At 41.4% G+C, this 19,415-nt stretch overlaps 1 protein-coding gene across 3 annotated transcripts; it reads left to right on the top strand.

The window, feature by feature from the left end:
• Positions 1-218: 218 nt before the first annotated feature.
• On the top strand, positions 219-19,392 carry wdr47a (WD repeat domain 47a). 3 transcript variants are annotated; one of them, XM_061694088.1, is made up of 18 exons: positions 219-400; positions 524-1,339; positions 2,197-2,366; positions 2,472-2,555; positions 2,666-2,750; positions 4,391-4,522; positions 4,608-4,784; positions 5,821-6,332; positions 7,126-7,243; positions 10,437-10,618; positions 12,127-12,369; positions 12,448-12,511; positions 13,460-13,620; positions 13,706-13,875; positions 14,423-14,593; positions 14,662-14,793; positions 15,016-15,234; positions 17,269-19,392. In XM_061694088.1, exons 2-18 carry the CDS (start codon positions 1,265-1,267, stop codon positions 17,409-17,411), a joined length of 2,838 nt encoding a protein of 945 aa, XP_061550072.1. In that variant the 5' UTR covers positions 219-400; positions 524-1,264; the 3' UTR covers positions 17,412-19,392. The 3 variants fall into 3 exon arrangements, with proteins under 3 accessions (XP_061550072.1, XP_061550073.1, XP_061550071.1); XM_061694089.1 differs by lacking the exon at positions 524-1,339; XM_061694087.1 differs by lacking the exon at positions 219-400 and having other exon boundaries at positions 429-1,339.
• Positions 19,393-19,415: the final 23 nt, after the last annotated feature.

The following is a 19,415-nucleotide window of genomic DNA, read 5'->3' as shown; positions in this document are numbered from 1 at the left end:
AAGTACCACTGCTGAAAGATCACTGTTTGGCGTTTCATTGTCACCATGGCAACACCGACTGAAACGGTATGATACCGACCGATAAAAATGTTATTCTGTAATTATCACATTTTATTCTTAGCAATATTATTGCTATATGCATTGCTTATTTTGTGTGGAAGCTGGAGTGTTAGTCATCCACGTGTATATGAATAGAGGCGGTGTTCGTGAAGGCACCACCGGGCTGTGCTGGGACGGGCCACACATGCATCAAGCCGGGAGGAGGAGGTAGTGACGGTAGGCAGACGGGCGCCCGCCAGTCAATAACACCGAGTGACAGTGCTACCGACGTGACAGCGTCTGTTAACGTCACGGAGACACGGCGGCTGTGTGATTTCAGCCCATGTTTTTCTCCTAACTGGTGAGTATTTCTCACGGTTTCCCCAAACTACTGACGTCGCCTGTCGCCGGGGAACAGTGCACCCCACCCGGCTAACGAGCGGATGATGATGCCGCCCTCCTCCTTCTTCTCCTCCTATCATAGGCCTGGGTGTAGCTCGTCAAATCTCCCCTTTTAGTGACGCCTGGTAAATTAGCCTGCTTCGCATGAGCTCTTAATGGTAACTATTTGCTGCTTTTGCTGTAATCCGACCGGGCATGTAATGCTAATAAGTAGCCTAATCTCCTTATGGTTCACTTATTTGCTAACAGCCGCTCACTTCGCATGCTAACCTAGCATCGTCTTTCTTTATATTACTCTTGAATTGATGCTGCTTTTTGTGTCCGTAATAATTCAGAGGTAGAGGTCCTCCTAAATGTTAAGACTTCATTAACAGAAATGTTTTGCGTGAACGTATTCATCATTCACCTGAATTCACTTTGCTGTCTAGCTGCGAGGGGTTTTGAGCCAAATTGAACAATTGAACACATTAATAATTATTCTACTGTTAAATTGCTACGTGCCAGACATTGTCACTGACGGCGAATTATTGTCATTACTAGGTGGCAATTAAATGACGTTCTATTTGATCATTGGATTGTACAAGTGTACCTAAAGACGTATCCGGTGAGTTTATAATTTGTAGTCAAATTAGTGCAAATCAATCTCAGGCAGTTCTCAAATTTGGGGTCCATAAAATAATTAGCAATACATTATTGTTGCACTTTTAGACGTTTATTGAATGTGTCAAACACACATACAAAATGAGAACACTTGCAAGCACCTGCTGTAAGCCAAAGCTCACAACCAGATGCTCACACGCAAACTAACAGAACCCAGCTCCTGATGTCACTCACGAGGCCACACTTTAAAGACTCACATTCAGCACACGAAGAATACTTGATCTTGCAACTGGTGCTGGTAGGTACACATTGTAAAACCAGTTTATTTCTTTACATTGTCTTCAATTATATATTTATGTGCTATTTTGTATATTAAATAATATAAAATTGTGTGTTTTGGGTGGACTGGAATGCAGTCATGGCATTTCAGTTCATCACTTAAAATAAAAAATAATAATAATTTGGTTCAGGTCCGGCGGCACGGTGACCGACTGGTTAGAGCGTCTTCCTCACAGTTCTGAGGTCCGGCGTTCAATCCCCGACCCCGCCTGTGTGGAGTTTGCATGTTCTCCCCGTGCCTGTGTGGGTTTTCTCCGGGCACTCCAGTTTCCTCCCACATCCTAAAAACATGCATGGTAGGTTATTTGAAGACTCTAAATTGCCCGTAGGTGTGAATGTGAGGGCGAATGGTTGTTTGTTTATATGTGCCCTGCGATTGGCTGGCAACCAGTTCAGGGTGTTCCCCCGCCTCCTGTCCGATGATAGCTGGGATTGGCTCCAGCACTCCCTCGGCCCTAATGAGGATAAGCGGCTCGGGAAATGGATGGATGGTTCAGGTCCTTTTTTAAAACAATTTAATCTCAATGGGGAAAACTGATTTAATATACGATTAAGTTGAGTTACATGTTCATGGCATTTAGGGGCTTAATTAATTGTTTAATTGGCATTAGGATTATAAGGGGGTCCTTGGAAAAATTACCCAAAATGTTTGAGAACCCCTGTGTTATATGAAGCCCGATTATTCCACATTTTGTACAGAAGTACATCTTTTATTTCTAAATGCGGAACATTTGTTGTGATAAATGGTGAGTTTTCATCCAGTGATTTATTCCAGTGGTTTTGCAGATTTACTGTACAGCATATTGATATTTTCAGCCCTTCGCCAACATGACAGAGGAGGAAACCATAAACGTGAAGGAGGTGGAGATCATCAAGGTGATCTTGGACTTCCTTCACTCCCGGAAGTTGCACATCAGCATGCTAGCTCTGGAAAAGGAGAGCGGCGTGATCAATGGCCTCTACTCGGACGACATGCTCTTCCTCAGGTAGCCTCGATCATGAGATATGTTTCTCCTGTTATAATTGGTATAATTGTGTATAATACCTGTTATCTTAAAAGTTGTGGATGTCAACTATTGTGATTATTGTAGGCAACTGGTGCTGGATGGCCAATGGGATGAGGTCTTGCAGTTCATTCAGCCTTTGGAGTGTATGGAGAAGTTTGACAAAAAGAGGTAAGCCACAACTCTTCTACTGTACTTTTAGTTATTAGTCAGTGTTGGCACAAAGGAAAATACACTGCAGATGGCATCAAGACATCATTGTGACTAATTCTCCATCCCAGGTTCCGTTACATTGTCTTAAAGCAGAAGTTTCTGGAAGCTCTGTGTGTGAATAACGCCATGTCTGCGGAGGATGAGCCACAACATGTAAGAAAAAGCAATGGATCTGATAATCTTGCACTGTTACAATTGCCATTTGATTCCTGAATTCTGTGCTCCAGCATGCAAAAATTAGACGTTAGTGTCAAATTCCTTTTTCAAAGTGTGTCAAAGATAGGGCTGACAAGTATATCATTTTAAAAATTGGTCCGCTCAATGTATATTACCCAAGTCAGCATTTTGATGTAATCGGCCTGCAAGCAACAGTTCATCACTTACCGTTGTATAAATAATGCAGAGTTGTTTTTAGTGTGATCTGTAATTAAAAAACTGTAGACTAACCTTGATTCATGTGGACAAAAAGATACTGCACTTCCATAGAGATCTTGATATTACACAATGCATTTTGTTAACCGCATTTATGTCTCCCCCAAAAGCTTCGGCACCAGTAGTTTGTCTCCATTAATTCTTATTGTCAGTCAATATAATTTGTCTGTATTAAACTCATTGATTCACGTAAATTGGGTTAATAATGTTAACTGGTTCAACCAAGCTTTCACATAGCTGCAGCCTGTGACAGTGTGCCACAGCTTGTGCGTGGTGACAGGATTAGGGCGCATCATTTAGGCATCTGTGAACACTATGTATCTGTACACTAGCAATAGTAGGTCGCGATATTTGATTTTGAAGCTTCAGTGCTATATTTTTTCCCATTTAGAGCCCTTTAAAGTGAATGTAGGGATTTGGTTTGAAATGCATTATACAATTTTAAAGATAACATGCAGAGACTGAGAACTATGTAGTACTTAGTTCTGGAGATATAGCATTAAACTGTTTTCCACCATTTCAGTTTTAGATTTTGGGGGGGCGTGGCTAAAACAAGACCCAGTGATGCACCTCGGCCCTGGCATGAGTTGCCTCTCCCCAACTATATAATAACTTGAGTACCTTTGTTGGCATCAGGGGTTACCCAGCGTAATTGTGTTAGCTAGCTATGCCCCCCCCCCCCCCCCAAAATACATCTTCCGTTCGCATAGTCCGCTTGCATGGCGCCTCGTTGTGGGATGTAAGTGCGCATACGTCATGCAAAGAAAGATGCACATTGTAGTAGTGGTGTTTGAGTGACAGTTGAGTAGGGCGTGGTTTCAGCGCATTTAACGGACACACCCAGTGAATTTGAGAGTGGAGAGAATTGCTTGATATTTTTTCAATTTTGAAGCCTCATTTTCTTTTTAATTGTTCAAATTTGGCACGGTTGTTAACAACACTTCTCTGTGGTGTGGCAAATTTAGAAGACATTTATTTTCACTTTACTGGGATTTTAAGGATAGGGCAGTGTTTCCCAACCTCTATTGAGTCAAGGCAGAAAAATGTAATGGGACACTGCAAAAGTTTCATTTTTTATTTTTTTAATAAAATGGATGCATAGGTGAACTATGTACCTTCTTCCATCTAATAAAGGAGCAGTTGTTCCGACTGTCACTATACGTCACTGGCATAGGTAGCCGAACAACAATACGTATTTTGTAGTAAATAATATTTTTTGGACCAATTGAGTGAAATTGGATAATTTCTTGGACCATTACATTTTTTTGTCTCCACAGTACAAAAATGTATTGGAAAATCATTTGTTTTGGGCAAGTGTGGTGCAGACCTTCTTTAATTGGATTGCCTCATATGTTTTTCAGTTGGAGTTCACCATGCAGGAGGCGGTCAAGTGCCTGCACACACTGGAGGAGTTCTGCCCCTCAAAAGAAGACTACAGCAAACTGTGTCTGCTGCTCACCTTGCCTCGCCTCACAAACCATGCCGAATTTAAGGCAAGGATTTTTTTTTACTTAGGTTATTAACATTGTGGCCGCTCCGGTTGAGCTGTTTGTGACTTTACTGCCGATGTCATGTTAGGACTGGAACCCGAGCACGGCCAGAGTGCAGTGTTTCGAGGAGGCCTGCACCATGGTGGCCGAGTTCATCCCGGCAGACAGGAAGCTGAGCGAGGCTGGATTCAAAGCCAGCGGGGATCGCCTCTTTCAGCTGCTCCTCAAAGGAGTCCTCTATGAGTGTTGTGTGGAGTTCTGCCAGGTTAGGACTGACAGTAGTGTAGTAATACCCCGCAATTTATGGCGGGTAGGGAGTCCGGGATTGAGCCCAGTTGCAAATAATGAATAAACGTACGAGTACACACCTGGACAAAATTAATGGTATCCTTCTGTTAATGAAAAAAAAGCTTACAGCTGTCACAGAAATAACTTGAATTCGACAGAAGTAATAATAAATAAAACTTTAATGAAAATTAACCAAAGAAAATCAGACCTTGCTTTTGAATTCTGGTTCAACAGAATTATTACAAACTCATGAAACAGGCCTTGGCACCAAATACTGTAATATAGTGGTGCCTCGACCTCCGCGTGCCCCAGTTTCCAAATTTGTTTTTGAGGTGAGCTATGGTTTGGTCGATTATTATTTTTTTCACTTCTTATGTCGCAAACCAAAATGCTGCTGCTGTAGTGAAGTGAAAAAGCAACAGCGCTTTCAGCCGTTTATTGAGCAGGACAGTCAAACACAAATACGAAACACTCACAAGGAGCAAGGAAGACACACTAGCACTAAACTGATTGCGTGGTAAACGGCCAACTATCTGACTCCAGCTCCTGATGTGACTCACTAGGCCATGCGCCTTAAAGGCACACATCAACACACAAATACCACAGTGTGTGTTGTTGTGAGACTGAAGCTGAAATTTCTTTCATAAAGTGTTATTTTTTACATTATATTTTATTACCTACATGTAACGAAAAAATTTGGTGTTTTTTACTGAGGCTGGAACGGATTAATGGCATGTCAGTTCATTTTAATCAGAATCAGAATCATCTTTATTTGCTAAGTATGTCCAAAAAACACACAAGGAATTTGTCTCTGGTAATTGGAGCCGCTCTAGTACAACACTAGTAATTTGAGTTATGAGCTTGGTCAAGCCACAAATTAAAATCTTAAGTCAAGATACCACTGTACCTTCCTATTTAAAACTAAAAATAGGGGAATTTGTGAACAGTGAACCTTGAAGATGCTGCATCAGTTGTTGGTTGTTGGATCAGTTGAGTTTTCTGTTTGTGTGCAGAGCAAGGCGACAGGTGAGGAGATCACTGAGAGCGAGGTCCTGCTGGGGGTTGACATGCTGTGCGGTAACGGCTGCGATGACGTGGACTTGTCCCTCCTGTCCTGGATGCAGAACCTGGCCCATAGTGTCTTCTCCTGCGCCTTTGAACAGAAGCAGCTCAACATTCACGTGGACCGCCTGGTCAAACCGGCCAAGACCGGGTACGCCGACCTGCTCACACCGCTCATCAGCAAACTGTCTCCGTATCCGTCCTCGCCACTGCGCCGGCCCCAGTCCGCCGACACCTACATGTCGCGCTCTTTGAATCCGGCTTTGGACGGGTTGTCCTACGGGCTGTCCAGCCAGGATAAGCGAGGGGGTGGCGGCGAGGTTGCCCCAAGTAAAGGTGTCTCACCCATGTCTCACTCCTTTGCCAACTTCCACTACCCTGGAGCGGGCGGACAGAACCTCAGCAGGAGCCTCATGATGGAGAGCTCCGACTGCCACAGTATCTTTGAGGAATCACCTGAAATGTAAGTTTGCATGCATTCCAGACCCACACGCAATATGTGAAAATCTGCGCTATAGAGAGTACAGGATGATTGAAAAATAACTGTATTTTTACGTACTTGTAATTTATTTCTGAATTATAATTAAGAAATTAATATAAGAAAGTGTATAGCATGGAGTAGATTGAAACACCCTTTTAAAGTATCAGTGAGCACCTTTATTCTCTCTCGCTCGTACAGTTCTCTCAATAAGAGGCAAAGCATGCTTGCTTCAAGTTGTTTGTTGCTCCCAGCTGAAGTTTACTGTAAAACTGACACAAAGCAAAAAAGACTCAAACGTGTATTTAAACACCAAAATATTAAACTAAACCCTATATTCTCATCCGATGAAAGTCCACGAGCTTAATACAAACATATAATGGGAAATGCTATAGATGGGCTAATGTAAATTAGCATAGACGTTATGGTAATTATGAAGCTTCAAACAACAGCTACACTAACACACAGGCGCAGTGGCACATACAAGCAGCAAAAAAAACACAACTCAACTCTCAGAGAACAACGACTTACTGGAGATTAATTGGGGACCTTCCATCTCTCTTCTTGCTGTTAATTACGCTGCATCTTCATCAGTAGACCTCAGTGCTGCCTGGCATATTGCGACACAAGGTGCTACTACACCAAAGGTGTGAATTTGGACTTTCCTGTGTACTAAAAACTAATAAAAAACGATTGCTTACAAATCTGTGACATAAGGAGGGAACACTGTTGTTTGTGGTTGGGTTGTCAGATCTTGTGTGTGTATGTCTGTGTGTAGTTCGAGGACCGACACGCCTGTGGACAAAATGATGGGTTCAAGTGTCACTCAGAACTCGCGTCCCGCCTCAGCTCCAGGAGAAGATGCACCTCCAGCGGGCTCTGCTGAAAAGAATGAGGTAAATCCCAAACTTGCTTCTGATACAGCAATCCTACACTATTGCTGTCCCGTAACTTGCACTAACAGGGCTTACAGTTAACTTTTTAGGGCTCTTGCTAGAATTTTTACTTGCCCGTGGCAAATTTGAGCTTTTCCTGTTCGGTCAAGTGCATTAAAATCTTTGCTATATCTTACAATTCGGTCTGATCATGGTATTAATCACACGGTAGGATAATTATTCCGGTATTGTGGGAAAGCTCATGGTATTGCAGGATGGTTGACGGTACAGGTGGTGTGAAGAGGTTAAAGCAGGAATACTGAAAAACCTCTCGTTTTCTTGGTCGCCGAGTCCTTCTCAATAGGCTTTAGTAGTTTCTGTGCGTTTCCCCACAGGTTTTTGTGAAAAAGACATCTTCACATCATAAATTAACGTGTACCTCTATCCCCGTCCAGCCAATGTTTACATTCGTATACAGTACGTCCAAAACGCTAGCTATTGTTGTTGCAGCGATAATCATGCTATGCTCACAATAACAAAACTGCCCATTGAGAAATTGTCTGTTCACAAATTGAAAATAATTTGTCAGATATGTTTTAAATTATAACATTAGAAATTGCTGCTATTCTAACTAACGTTAAAAATTACTGCCTACTAACAGTGATTTATTTACTTGAGTCAGGAACACTGTTAACAGCAACACAGCTATAGAAACCGCCAAGTAACAATAAATAAAATAATCAATCAATCTGAGCAGCCCCTGAGATGTTTTTATTTGAAATGTAGACATTACATTTGAAGAGAGGGAAGTATGTAAGATGACTTATTTTTGCAGTGATATGGAGTGGACCTATTTTATTGCTTCATTTTTGGAACTAATGGAATCTAATTACAGAGGTATGTTTTAACACGTGGAGGTCCAACTCACAGGGTGTCCAGGACGCTGGCTCCGTGAAGCGGACGTCCACGGCAACCGATCCTGGCCTGTGGATCTGCGTTTGCTTGGACAGAGGATGGCGTGATCAACAAATTAAGGCGCCTCTATCTCACCCAGTCGATTGTGAAGCGACGCTCTGATGTTGTAGTAGTAGTAGTTGTACGCCGTAGCAAGTTGCAATGCTAACACACTCCTCTCAGTCGTATGTTTTGCTAGCTTGCCTGTGAATATTTTTGAATTGCCCCGGGCAATCAGGAACCGGTAAACTTCGAGCCCTGACTAACAACCCAGGCTCCTCACTGACATGCAAAGCTTGTCTCTCAGTCGAGATGTATCAATTCAACATACTTCCTTGACACGGATTACTCTACTACAGTAGACCCCCAGCAGCTTTTTTTTTTTTCAATAGTTTTCCAATTTTCTTTTTTCATTTTTATTTTTTTAACCAACCCCAAAAACACTTATTGGCAGTTTATCTCCACTTATTCAGTATTTTATGGGGTTAAAAAACAAAGCAAAACAATTCTTCTTATTATATATTCAATGCAGTTATAATGGCTGTCAATTATCTGAGGATTTTTGCTAATCACGCTCCGGCCCAGTTCATATCCCCTGCGAATACCGGGGGTCCACTGTACTTTCGTACTTAAAAAGGGCTTTCATGTGGCCTTTTATGGCATTCCAGAAAGAGCACAAAACTGTTTCGTAAATAGCTCGGGATAGGTTGCAGGAAACAAATGCAAATAGGAAATAGTGACCTGCAAATTTGCAGGGGATTACCATATTCACTGTTGTGCGTCATGCATTAGTGATAAGCTGCATTGTTGTCTTTCCTCACTGGGTGTTACTTTCACTGAATATCTAAATACAAATCTTGGTTAATCACAAAGTGAGTCATCGTCCCTCTGCAAGTTTGACATTGGCTGCAGCTTCAAGCGCTTTCAGTGAATATGTAATTTATGTACATCCATATTCAGTCATGCATTTTGTCTTGGGTTGAGCTCTGACAATATTGTTAAATGCGCTTCCTTTCTTTGAAGTAATTTAATAGCTTTGCAGCTTCTCACACCAAGAAGGCATATGGCTGTGTATTAGGTGGAAAGAAGTCAGATAGTTTTAATCGTCCTTAATGATGTCTATAAACAACAGTATCTGTCTGTCTGCCTCCTGCCTTCCTTTCTGGTCCTGGGGTGCAGCAGAGTGTGAAGTTAGTGGTACACTACCCTTTTTCCGTCACCCTGGAGACACTGCCTCTAGGGGACTCCGTGATCACCCGCCCTCCTGTCCTCAGATTCACTCAACTGACACGCTATGCACAAATGAATCGGGAAATCTCGCACTCATAAATGCAAAATGTGAAAATGGAAGAGAATATGATGTTCAGTCCCTTTTTTCAGCTAGAACAGATTCCGCGGTCTACAAGATGTTGTAGTCTAGGGTTCCATCCATCCATCCATCCATTTTCCAAGCCGCTTATCCTCACAAGGGTGAGGCGTGCTGGAGCCTATCCCAGCTATCTTTGAGCAGGAGGCGGGGTACACCCTGAACTGGTTGCCAGCCAATCGCAGGGCACTAGTCTAGGGCTGTCGAATATTTTTAAAATGGATTATTCTACCAATTATCCCATCAATTAATTAAGCATTCGGATAGAGATTGATTTTGCATTATGATACATCAGTGTGCATTTCGGGGTTGCCATCTTCACGTTCTGGACTATATCTGTGACTTTGAGTGTGTGTGGCTTTTAAAGGCGGGGCCTGATGAATGACGTGTGCGTCAGCGAATGAAAGCATAGTTGACTGTTGTGAGCACAGGTTAACGTCCAGCCTTTAACTGGCTTACAGTCTGTATATTAAATGCCTGGGCGTCAGCTCTGGTTGTAAAAGGTTGTGTATGAATGTGCTTATTATGTTTATTTTGTTACTGTTTGTTCAGTAAAGTGGTTGAAAATGTGCACCGGCAACTTTTATTTACCCATGACCACTTGTGGGGGCATTATGACACATTCTAACTTGTGTTGGTAGGCTATATTAAATGATAGTGTACATAAATGGAGAGGAGCATGTGGGTGGAGCTTGACTTATCCCCACACAATGCAGCCTTTGAAATGTGTTTGACAAGGAATTACAGTGACCCATCTCACGCATGAAATTTCTTTTGTGTTCCATAATGTGACCAAGAATTTGCTCAGGCCTGTTTTCATACTTTCCGTCATCTCCCTAAACCAATCCTTTGTGTGTAGTATATAATGCATGCCCGTTCTGCTTCAATTTGCAGCTCTGGGACTCAACAGAAAAGTATGAGGAGTATTACCGTCAGCGCCTGCGTGTGCAACAACACCTGGAGCAGAAGCAGCAGCAGAGGCAGATGTACAAGCAGATGTTGTTGGAGGGCGGCGTGCAGCAGGAGCCGCCGCCCAGTGACATGCAGCACAGCCTCACAGAGAAGTTCCTCAACAGGTAAAAATAACGAGAAAACTACGGAGAGTGCAGCTCGTTGGCAATGAGCAGTTGTCAGACAAGAGGAGGGGCAACTTTTAATGATCAGTCCCGTGTGGCTTCTCCCCCCCACACACACACCCATGCACAATGCACCATCTGTGCTGGCCAGCATCGTCACATCACACGTGCTCATTATCATACCCAGGCCCTGTAACATTTCCCCTGAGAATGACCGTACTGTCTGCATTATTAACCTTGTCAGCTGTGTCTCTTTCAATTTTGTTTTATGTATATAGCACCAAATCATAACTGACGTTATGTCAAGTCACTTCTTATGGAGACGACTTAAGACCACATGACTTATTATACATTACAAACAGCTCCTCACATGAATAGGTGCAGAAGAAAGAATGCATCTGTTCACGGGAATTATTGTGAATATTACTAATATTATAACAGAAGCTTGGTGCTTCATTTGAAATCCCCTGAAAATCTGTCAAACCTTTGGGGTCCAGGGACTCTTTAGAAGGGGAGAATCGTTTACAAACACAACGCCAGTTAAACTCAACTACCATGTTTGCCCCGAAATGCCATTGAAACAAAAAAAATTTTCTTTTTCTTTTTTGAGAAGTAGGTCAAAATGTTACGATATATCATGAAATATTTCACAGACTGTTTGAATTGAACTACCTCACAAAGCTTTTGACACTATTCAAATTTATTGAGCTGTACCTGTATTTTGTCAGCATGAAAAGAAAAAGAATAAAGTCGTGTTTTTCCCCAGTATAAAGTCGTAATATAATGATATAAAGTGGATGTTAAACAAGGAAATAAATTATATTTATTTATTTCACTTGTTTTATGAAGTGAATTTCAGTAATACAACTTGTAATATGATGCCTCTTGTTCTGGAAGAGATGCTTTAATTCTTTAACAAATGGAACTGTATTATCAAAAAATACATCATTTGGTCTTAAAAAAAAAAAGTTGGAATTTATTCCTGGAATAATATGTGTAACCGCCGACTCAAAAATAGGGTTGTTGGCACCTTTTTGTTGTAAAAAAAAAAAAAAACTCATGAAAGGGAAGTCACATTTATGCATACCTCACAATCATTTCAGTTTTTTTTAATTGGCCCAAAGCTAAAATAGAGTGGAGCAATTAGCTTATTAGTATGTGTGTTTTATTTGCACGCTGGTCCCCATATGTAGGTATACATTTTTTAAAATATGACATAATAATTTATTGAAACTTATTTTCTCCCAAGCGATGGCTCACAGACCGGATAGGAGTCTGGGGACCCCACTTCGAGAACCACTCACTGATCTTGGCCTTTGGCAGCATAACTCAGGGAGGATTCAGGACTAACCTGAGCCCCAGCTAACTATATTTTAATTTTAAGTATCTTAATTTAAGTAGCCAGCTTACAGACCTACGGCAAAAGTTTTGTGCTGGCCTTATGGTGTAAGTATTTAATAGCATATTAACCAGAAAATGTAATGATGTAGATTTTTATGTGTCGTCAGGTCCATCCAGAAGCTGGAAGAGCTCAACGTGGGGATGGAGAGTTTAGGAGAGGAGGTGAAGTCTTTGGCCCAGCAGTGTAATGGTAACGGGAATGCGCCCGCCTCGGAGTGCAACAACAACCCCCCGTCCGCCAGCCCAGAGCACAACGGCCGTGGGGGTGGGGTGCTCAGCAGCACCCCGCAGCATGTAGCGGGAGGCCGTCCGGTCTCGCCCCGAATTGAATCCCCCGTTTTCTCACAGAGGTTTGTGCGACATTGCAAGGTTCACAGTCAAACAGACAGACATTTAAAGGCGTTTTTGTATTTTTGGTTTGTCGACAGCGGGCAGAATCACAAAGCAGGTCCACACGGTGACTCACCGGGCTCGTTATCCTGCATTAAAGAGGTGTGTTTACACAGCATGTATTGTGTTCATTGGTGCTGCACAATTTCAGTATCTACTTGTTTCCACCAAGTGGTGGAGTGGAGTAGAGTTTTTCCTCACTCAATCATTTATTTTGTGTTACTTACTGTTATGGCTTTGCCTGTGGCAAAGGAGAGTCGAAGTCGTCGATGCACTTTTTTGCCATTTTTTTTTTTGTTTTTTGTTTTTTTTTAACGCCGGGAGAAGTGAAACACAGACCCAGTGAGCACACTGCCTCACTCGCTGTTGTCGACCTCAGTTCCCGGCCAGACGCTCCCACGAGGACTTGTCACGTCACCACACCAAGCCCTGCCTCTCACTTGTCCAACACATAGCACCTACTGCACTTACAGTATTTTGTCTACATTTCATTATGGGTGCAGTTATCGAATATTTTCAGAACCAAATATTTTACCGATTTTCCCATCGATGAATCAGATAAAATTGATTTTGTCTTGTTGAACAACAAAATGGCATGTGAAGTGCAGGTATTACCGTTACTCACTTGGGGTCGCCAGCCTTACGTTCCACACTATATAATATCTGTGACTTTATGTGACTGTAGCCAGTCTGCGTGTTAGTTGTGGTCATAGCAGACCATGTATGGATCTGCTGTTGTGCTTATTACGTGTTTATTTTGTTAGCACGATATGGAAATATTATCATATATAAATATACTGTATATGCAGTAGCATAATATGTGCTATTTTTAAGAGCATTGTCAATGGAAAGCCACAAAGATTTACTGTTCCAAAACTACTGAGTTCAAACGAGCGAGCTAATATAGCTAAGAAGATTATTCATTGGACATTGTAACTGTTACATGTGTGACATTGATGCCAGGCTGCTTAAATATCAAGTTTGAGTATTCTACACAGTTGTATTAAATAGATGTAATGTGACTTAAGTTTTTTTTTTTTTTTTTAATAGGGTGGCGATAAAGAAAAAAGTCTGTTTGTGCCAGTGCATACGCTTGAGGACACGCAAGCTATTCGCGCTGTATCCTTCCACCCATCTGGGGCCCTCTACGCCGTTGGCTCCAACTCCAAAACACTCCGGGTCTGCGCTTATCCAGAAACACTGGACATAAGGTGACTCTAGCAGTCAGGCAAATTTGTAGAACTTTACTACACATCCTCCCTTTTTATTCCTTGGGTCCCCTCTTTCTTTTGTCAGTGTATCGAGTCCAGTGAAGCAGCCCGTGGTCCGCTTCAAAAGGAACAAACACCACAAAGGTTCTATCTACTGCGTGGCCTGGAGCCATTGCGGGCAGCTGCTGGCAACCGGCTCCAACGACAAATATGTCAAAGTTCTACCGTTCAGTGCCGAGACCTGCAATGCCACAGGTAAGTGTGTGTCTGAATTGAAATCCTCAATCACAGAATAACACGTGGCAACAATAGAAAGATGGGGATTGACCAATACTCTCGTTTTGTGAAAAATTGGACCACATTTGGACATAGTAGGTTTTTACTCAACAGTGACGAAATATAAGAGCAGCATCGAGGAGGAGTTTAAAAATGTAAGATTGTGGTCAAATTAAATTAAATGTAGTGATGCGACAGTAGTAATTGTACAATTTGTACAAAGTGGGAAGTGTAATATTATTGACAAAAAACAATAGTGTCATAATATAGCAATTGGGCAGTAATCACTATATTGGAAGAAAACCACCTACTATACATACTGTACATATTTGTGTAACTGAAGAAGCAAAAACGAGTAGTTATTAGATTAAGATTTTCATGATTTAACAATAATATTTAATGTTGTCATGTCAAAACTGTAGCGTAACAAATAATTTAATTACAGTGTCAATGTTTCATGCTGGTGTATCAAAAAAGTTTGGGAAACAGTGGTCTAAAGTGTGATTTTTGTGGTATGTTTCCACAGGCCCAGACTTGGAGTTCAGCATGCACGACGGCACTATCAGGGACTTGGCCTTCATGGAGGGTCCAGAAAGCGGCGGGGCCATCTTGATCAGTGCCGGAGCAGGAGACTGTAACATCTACACCACTGACTGTCAGCGAGGCCAGGGCCTGCACGCCCTCAGCGGACACACGGGTACACACTGATGCAACCATAATTGCACAATTCCAAAGTGTATTCAAATATGAGCTTTTTTTGTGAAGGTCACATCCTGTCTCTTTACACGTGGGGGGGCTGGATGATCGCATCCGGCTCCCAAGACAAGACTGTACGCTTCTGGGACCTCAGGGTGCCCAGCTGTGTGCGAGTGGTGGGCACGGCCTTCCACGGCTCAGGTACTGGAAACATTTAAAAACAATTCATCATGCGGCTTCTGATGACTTTGGTGTGGGCCTTCTAAGTGACCTCAAAATTTCAAATGCATGTCCTGGTCCATCTCTCTAGTTTTAAAACACAAACGTTTACCCACCCCTGCTTTAGACGCCAAGATGAACTGTTACGAGACTTGCCGACATCTCGCGTGACATCGACGCGGTCCGTCTTTCTCTCCTCCGCAGGCAGCCCCGTGGCCTCGGTAGCAGTGGACCCGAGCGGCCGTCTCCTGGCGACGGGACAGGAGGACAGCGCTTGCATGCTGTACGACATCCGAGGCGGGCGCATTGTGCAAGTCTACCGTCCGCACGGCAGCGACGTGCGCTCGGTCCGCTTCTCCCCTGGCGCTCACTACCTGCTCACCGGCTCCTACGACACCAAAGTCATCGTCACCAACCTTCAAGGTGAAGTCTCTAGTTCAGTGATTCCCAACCTTAATTGAGCCAAGGCACATATTTTACATTCGGAAAATCTCACGGGACATCACCAAACAAAAAAAAGTCACAAAAAGTGGATACACAAGTCAATTATGTACATTCTGCCATATAATAAAAGAGCATCAGAATCATCTTTATTTGCCAAGTATGTCCAAAAACACACAAGGAATTTGTCTCCGGTAGTTGGAGCCGCTCTAGTACGACAACAGACAGTCAATTGACAGAGAACACTTTGGAGACAGAAAGACATTGACAAATAAACAGTCACTGAGCAGTAAAGGGTTGCTAGTTATCTGGTAATGCCGGTACATTTTTTTTTTTGACAATTGTGCAAAAAGATGCAGAGTACTCGAGCACTTGGAGCAGTTCGAATGACTAATATTGCAATAGTCCGGTGCAATGACCATTGTGCAAAGGGCGCCGAGACTTCAAGGAGTGTATGCGGTTTAAAGTGACGAGTAGTGTGATTATCTGGGACAATGTTGGTTGTGCAAATGTTGCAGATACTCCTCAATCAGTGTGCAAATGGAGCAGATGCTACTCTGGCATGAGTGGCCACTATATGCAAATAGTGCAGCATGGCGAGACAACTACAGTGAGTGCACGAGTAATGTATAATTGGCCCACCAGAAATGTGACAAAGAACTTAAGTCAAAAAATTGCCAGCTTGTTGTAATGGAATTGTCGGTTAGGTGTTTAAGAAGTTGATCGCAAGAGGGAAGAAGCTGTTGGAATGTCTGCTAGTTCTAGTTTGCATTGATCGGTAGCGCCGACCTGAGGGAAGGAGTATTTAATTGTTCTGTCCGTCACTGTACATCTGGCATAGATAGATAAACAAAGATACAGTATTTGTTGTAAATAAATAATTTTCTGACCAATTAAGTGAAATTTGATAATTTCCTACAGCACACCTGAAGAGCTCTTACGGCACACTGGTTGGAAATCACTGCTCAAGTTCAATGGTCCCCACGCCGTGAGCCATTTATCTACCGGGCAGCGCATTCAAAATGTGTTGTGCAGGCTTCCCCTAGTTGTACAGGACAGAATCATTGAATGAAATACTGCACAAAACTGCAGTTGTTTCAACTTTATTTTAATCCAACATAGTACATTTAAATTCAGTTGTATTTAACTTTTAAGTACAATACATTTGCATTTAATCTTTTAGAACTGTTTTCTTTAGTTACGATTTTTATTTAACTTTATCTGCAATACAGTTTAATTGAATTATTTATGTACAGGTATTAATTTTGTTATATTTGAGAACAGTTTTAATGTCCAAACCATGTTGTTGCAGTCAGTGGCTTCAACTTTAGTTTTTTCAAACTTCTGTACAATTCAGTAGTGTTGTGTTTAACGTTGAAGTTCAATACATTTTCATTTAACATGTAAGAACTGTTTCAAACATTTGTTTAGGGAAGATTTGTATTAAATTTATGTAAAATATATATGGATTGAATCATTTAAGTACAGTTAGTTCTATTTAAGTGCTTTGTTAATGTTCAAACTGAAAAATGTTCCAGTGGCTTTAACGTTTTTAAATCCACTACGGTACATTTAAGTGCAGTTCAGTTGTATTTAGCTGTTAAGAAAAATACATTAACATTACATTTTTTACACTTTTGTTTTCAAAGATTTTATTTAGGCAAATTTTGATTTACATTTTATCTGCAATATATTTTATTTGAATTATTATTAAACTATAGCTATTTTCTTATTTGACGAGCAAAACTATACCTTTTAGCAATAAAACCTCTGTCACTCCATTACTGTATTTTAATGTTAGTCATTATGGAGGTACTTTGAGAGCAAAGTATTTTTTTGAGGTGGCAGTTGGTGTAAAACAATCACTTGTCTAGAGGTATGTGTGCTCCCCCCAGTGGTACTTAAAAGAATAGAATATTTGGTGTATAGATGATTTTATATATATATATATATATAAATAATTTTTTTAAATTAATTAATTAATTTATTTTTTAAATTATTATTTCCTGTGCTCAGGCGACCTGACCAAGCAGCTGCCTGTGAGCGTGGTGGGCGAGCACGGCGACAAGGTGATCCAGTGTCGCTGGCACACCGAGGACCTCTCCTTTTTGTCATCGTCCGCCGACCGCACCGTCACGCTGTGGACGCACAACCCGTGACGTGCTCGCACACGTAACATTGAATCTAAACGACACACACACAGACACACACAGCCGGCAACGTAGAGAATCACACTGATCATAAACTAGCGACACAGGAAAAGCACATGCTGCACGTCCTCGTTCTAAGTTGTTTGAGCATTTATGTGATATCCTTGACATATGTAGTTTAAGGTCCATGTACTAGTATGCGCTTTGTTCTCACTAGTAAGACGATTCAGCACACTAGTAATAGAACAACTGTCTTACTAGTAGTGTCTTTGCTGCTAGTTGTCACTTTTGGCCTACTAGTACACAATTGAAGCTTACTAGTAAACTACTGTGCTGCACTTGTAACACTACTATGGCCAACTAGTAGGCATGTGTTACGCATTAGTAACCTCCTGGACCGTACCAGCAGCACCAAAATGCACACAAGTAATTTTGCCTTACTAGCAACATATAGTTATGCCTTTAGTATGCCAAAGTTGTCCTGTTGTTGAGGACAAAGCGTATACTAGTACATGTCGCTTAAGCTGGATAGGAAGTAAAATATGTAATATTTTAAATATATTGGTAGTTTTTTTCTACTACTGCCTTCTGTTTTGACGTTTTTGCACACTAGTAGGACAACCTTGGCATACTAGTACTACAATGTGCTTTTTTCCTCATCAGTAAGACAGTTCAGCATACTAGTCGAGCAACTGTGTCTTACTAGTAATGTTTTTTTTCCTCCCCCACTACTGACTTCTCCAGGTGTATGACATTTCTGCACACTAGTAGGACAACTGTGCCATACGATTAGGACAACTATATGTTACTACTGAAGCAAATCTGTACAGTACTTGACAACTGGTGCTATTGTACTATTATTATATTCTACCAGTTAACATCTAGCACTCCGCTAGTAGTACTAGCAGCGCGCAAATGTCAACTTGTGCAGTTTTGCTCACTACTAATATGTAGTTGTCCTCCTTGTAATTTTTAAAGTAATTTTACTAGTGCGCTGAATTGTCTTACTAGTGAGGTCCAAGCACATAATAGTACATGGACCTTAGGCTGGATATCAAGAAATAAATGCTTAAACAACTTTCCATATCTCACTGTTTCACTGGCGTTCTCATCACTACGGTTACATTGCACACACGCGTACACACACAATATATGCACATGAGTCATACCAGTTTGCATGCGCTTTTACTGAAAAGAACAAAGCTTTTTTTTTCATGATGGTGCCTTTGTTGATTTTTCAACAGCAGACCAGATCAAATTCCATGTTTTTTGCAAGCCAATTTCCTCCAGCTGTTGTAGTTCAATTTTTTCGGGAAAAGTGGAAGTTCTTGTGTGAAATTGTGATCGTTCGGTGTGTCAATAGCAAGCTTGTGGCAGTCTTTACAGTCTCTGCTGTTGCTTCCCGACGTGCTGGCATTACTGTATCCACTGGATTACTAACCCAAATGTGTAAATTGTTGTTTTTAAATTGAGTCATCTGTTATCTTTTTTTGGAGGAGTCGTTCTAAACCATGACAGATTGTTATTAGGACAGTGTCCAAAGGGAATACAAGTCTCTATTTCTCGTTGAACATTTTTTGGGGGGGTTCATTCTTATTTTTTTCCACATGCTGCTGTACTGAGGTCACAACAAAAGGGGGCAGTCGAGACTAGTAATTGTATGCACAATAGAAATGTTATGTGAAGCCAGTATTAGGGAGATATGTATTGTTTTTTAGGTTTAATGCACTTTGTTGTCGAACTCAAATGTTTTATCCTTCTGATTTATTTTCAAAGGTTTTTAACGTTTAAGTCTTTTAAATAACACCAAACTAATACACTATTTATTTCAGCTGTGATTATGTACAGTTAAGATGTTTTGAAATGCTAGTTGCTGATGTAGTAACCCAGTCTAATTATTGTTTAAAAAGAAAAAGGGATTTAATTTAATGCAAGCTAACATTGGTTTTATGTTCAATAAAGTGTCTTTTAATCAAGCGGAATTGTGTTTCATTGGGATGTGTCAATAAAACC

Source organism: Phycodurus eques, chromosome 13 (genome assembly GCF_024500275.1).
Source record: "Phycodurus eques isolate BA_2022a chromosome 13, UOR_Pequ_1.1, whole genome shotgun sequence".
Classification (NCBI taxonomy): Eukaryota; Metazoa; Chordata; class Actinopteri; order Syngnathiformes; family Syngnathidae; genus Phycodurus; species Phycodurus eques.
Note: the sequence above shows the minus strand (reverse complement) of the source record. Positions and strands in the feature narration are given on the sequence as shown.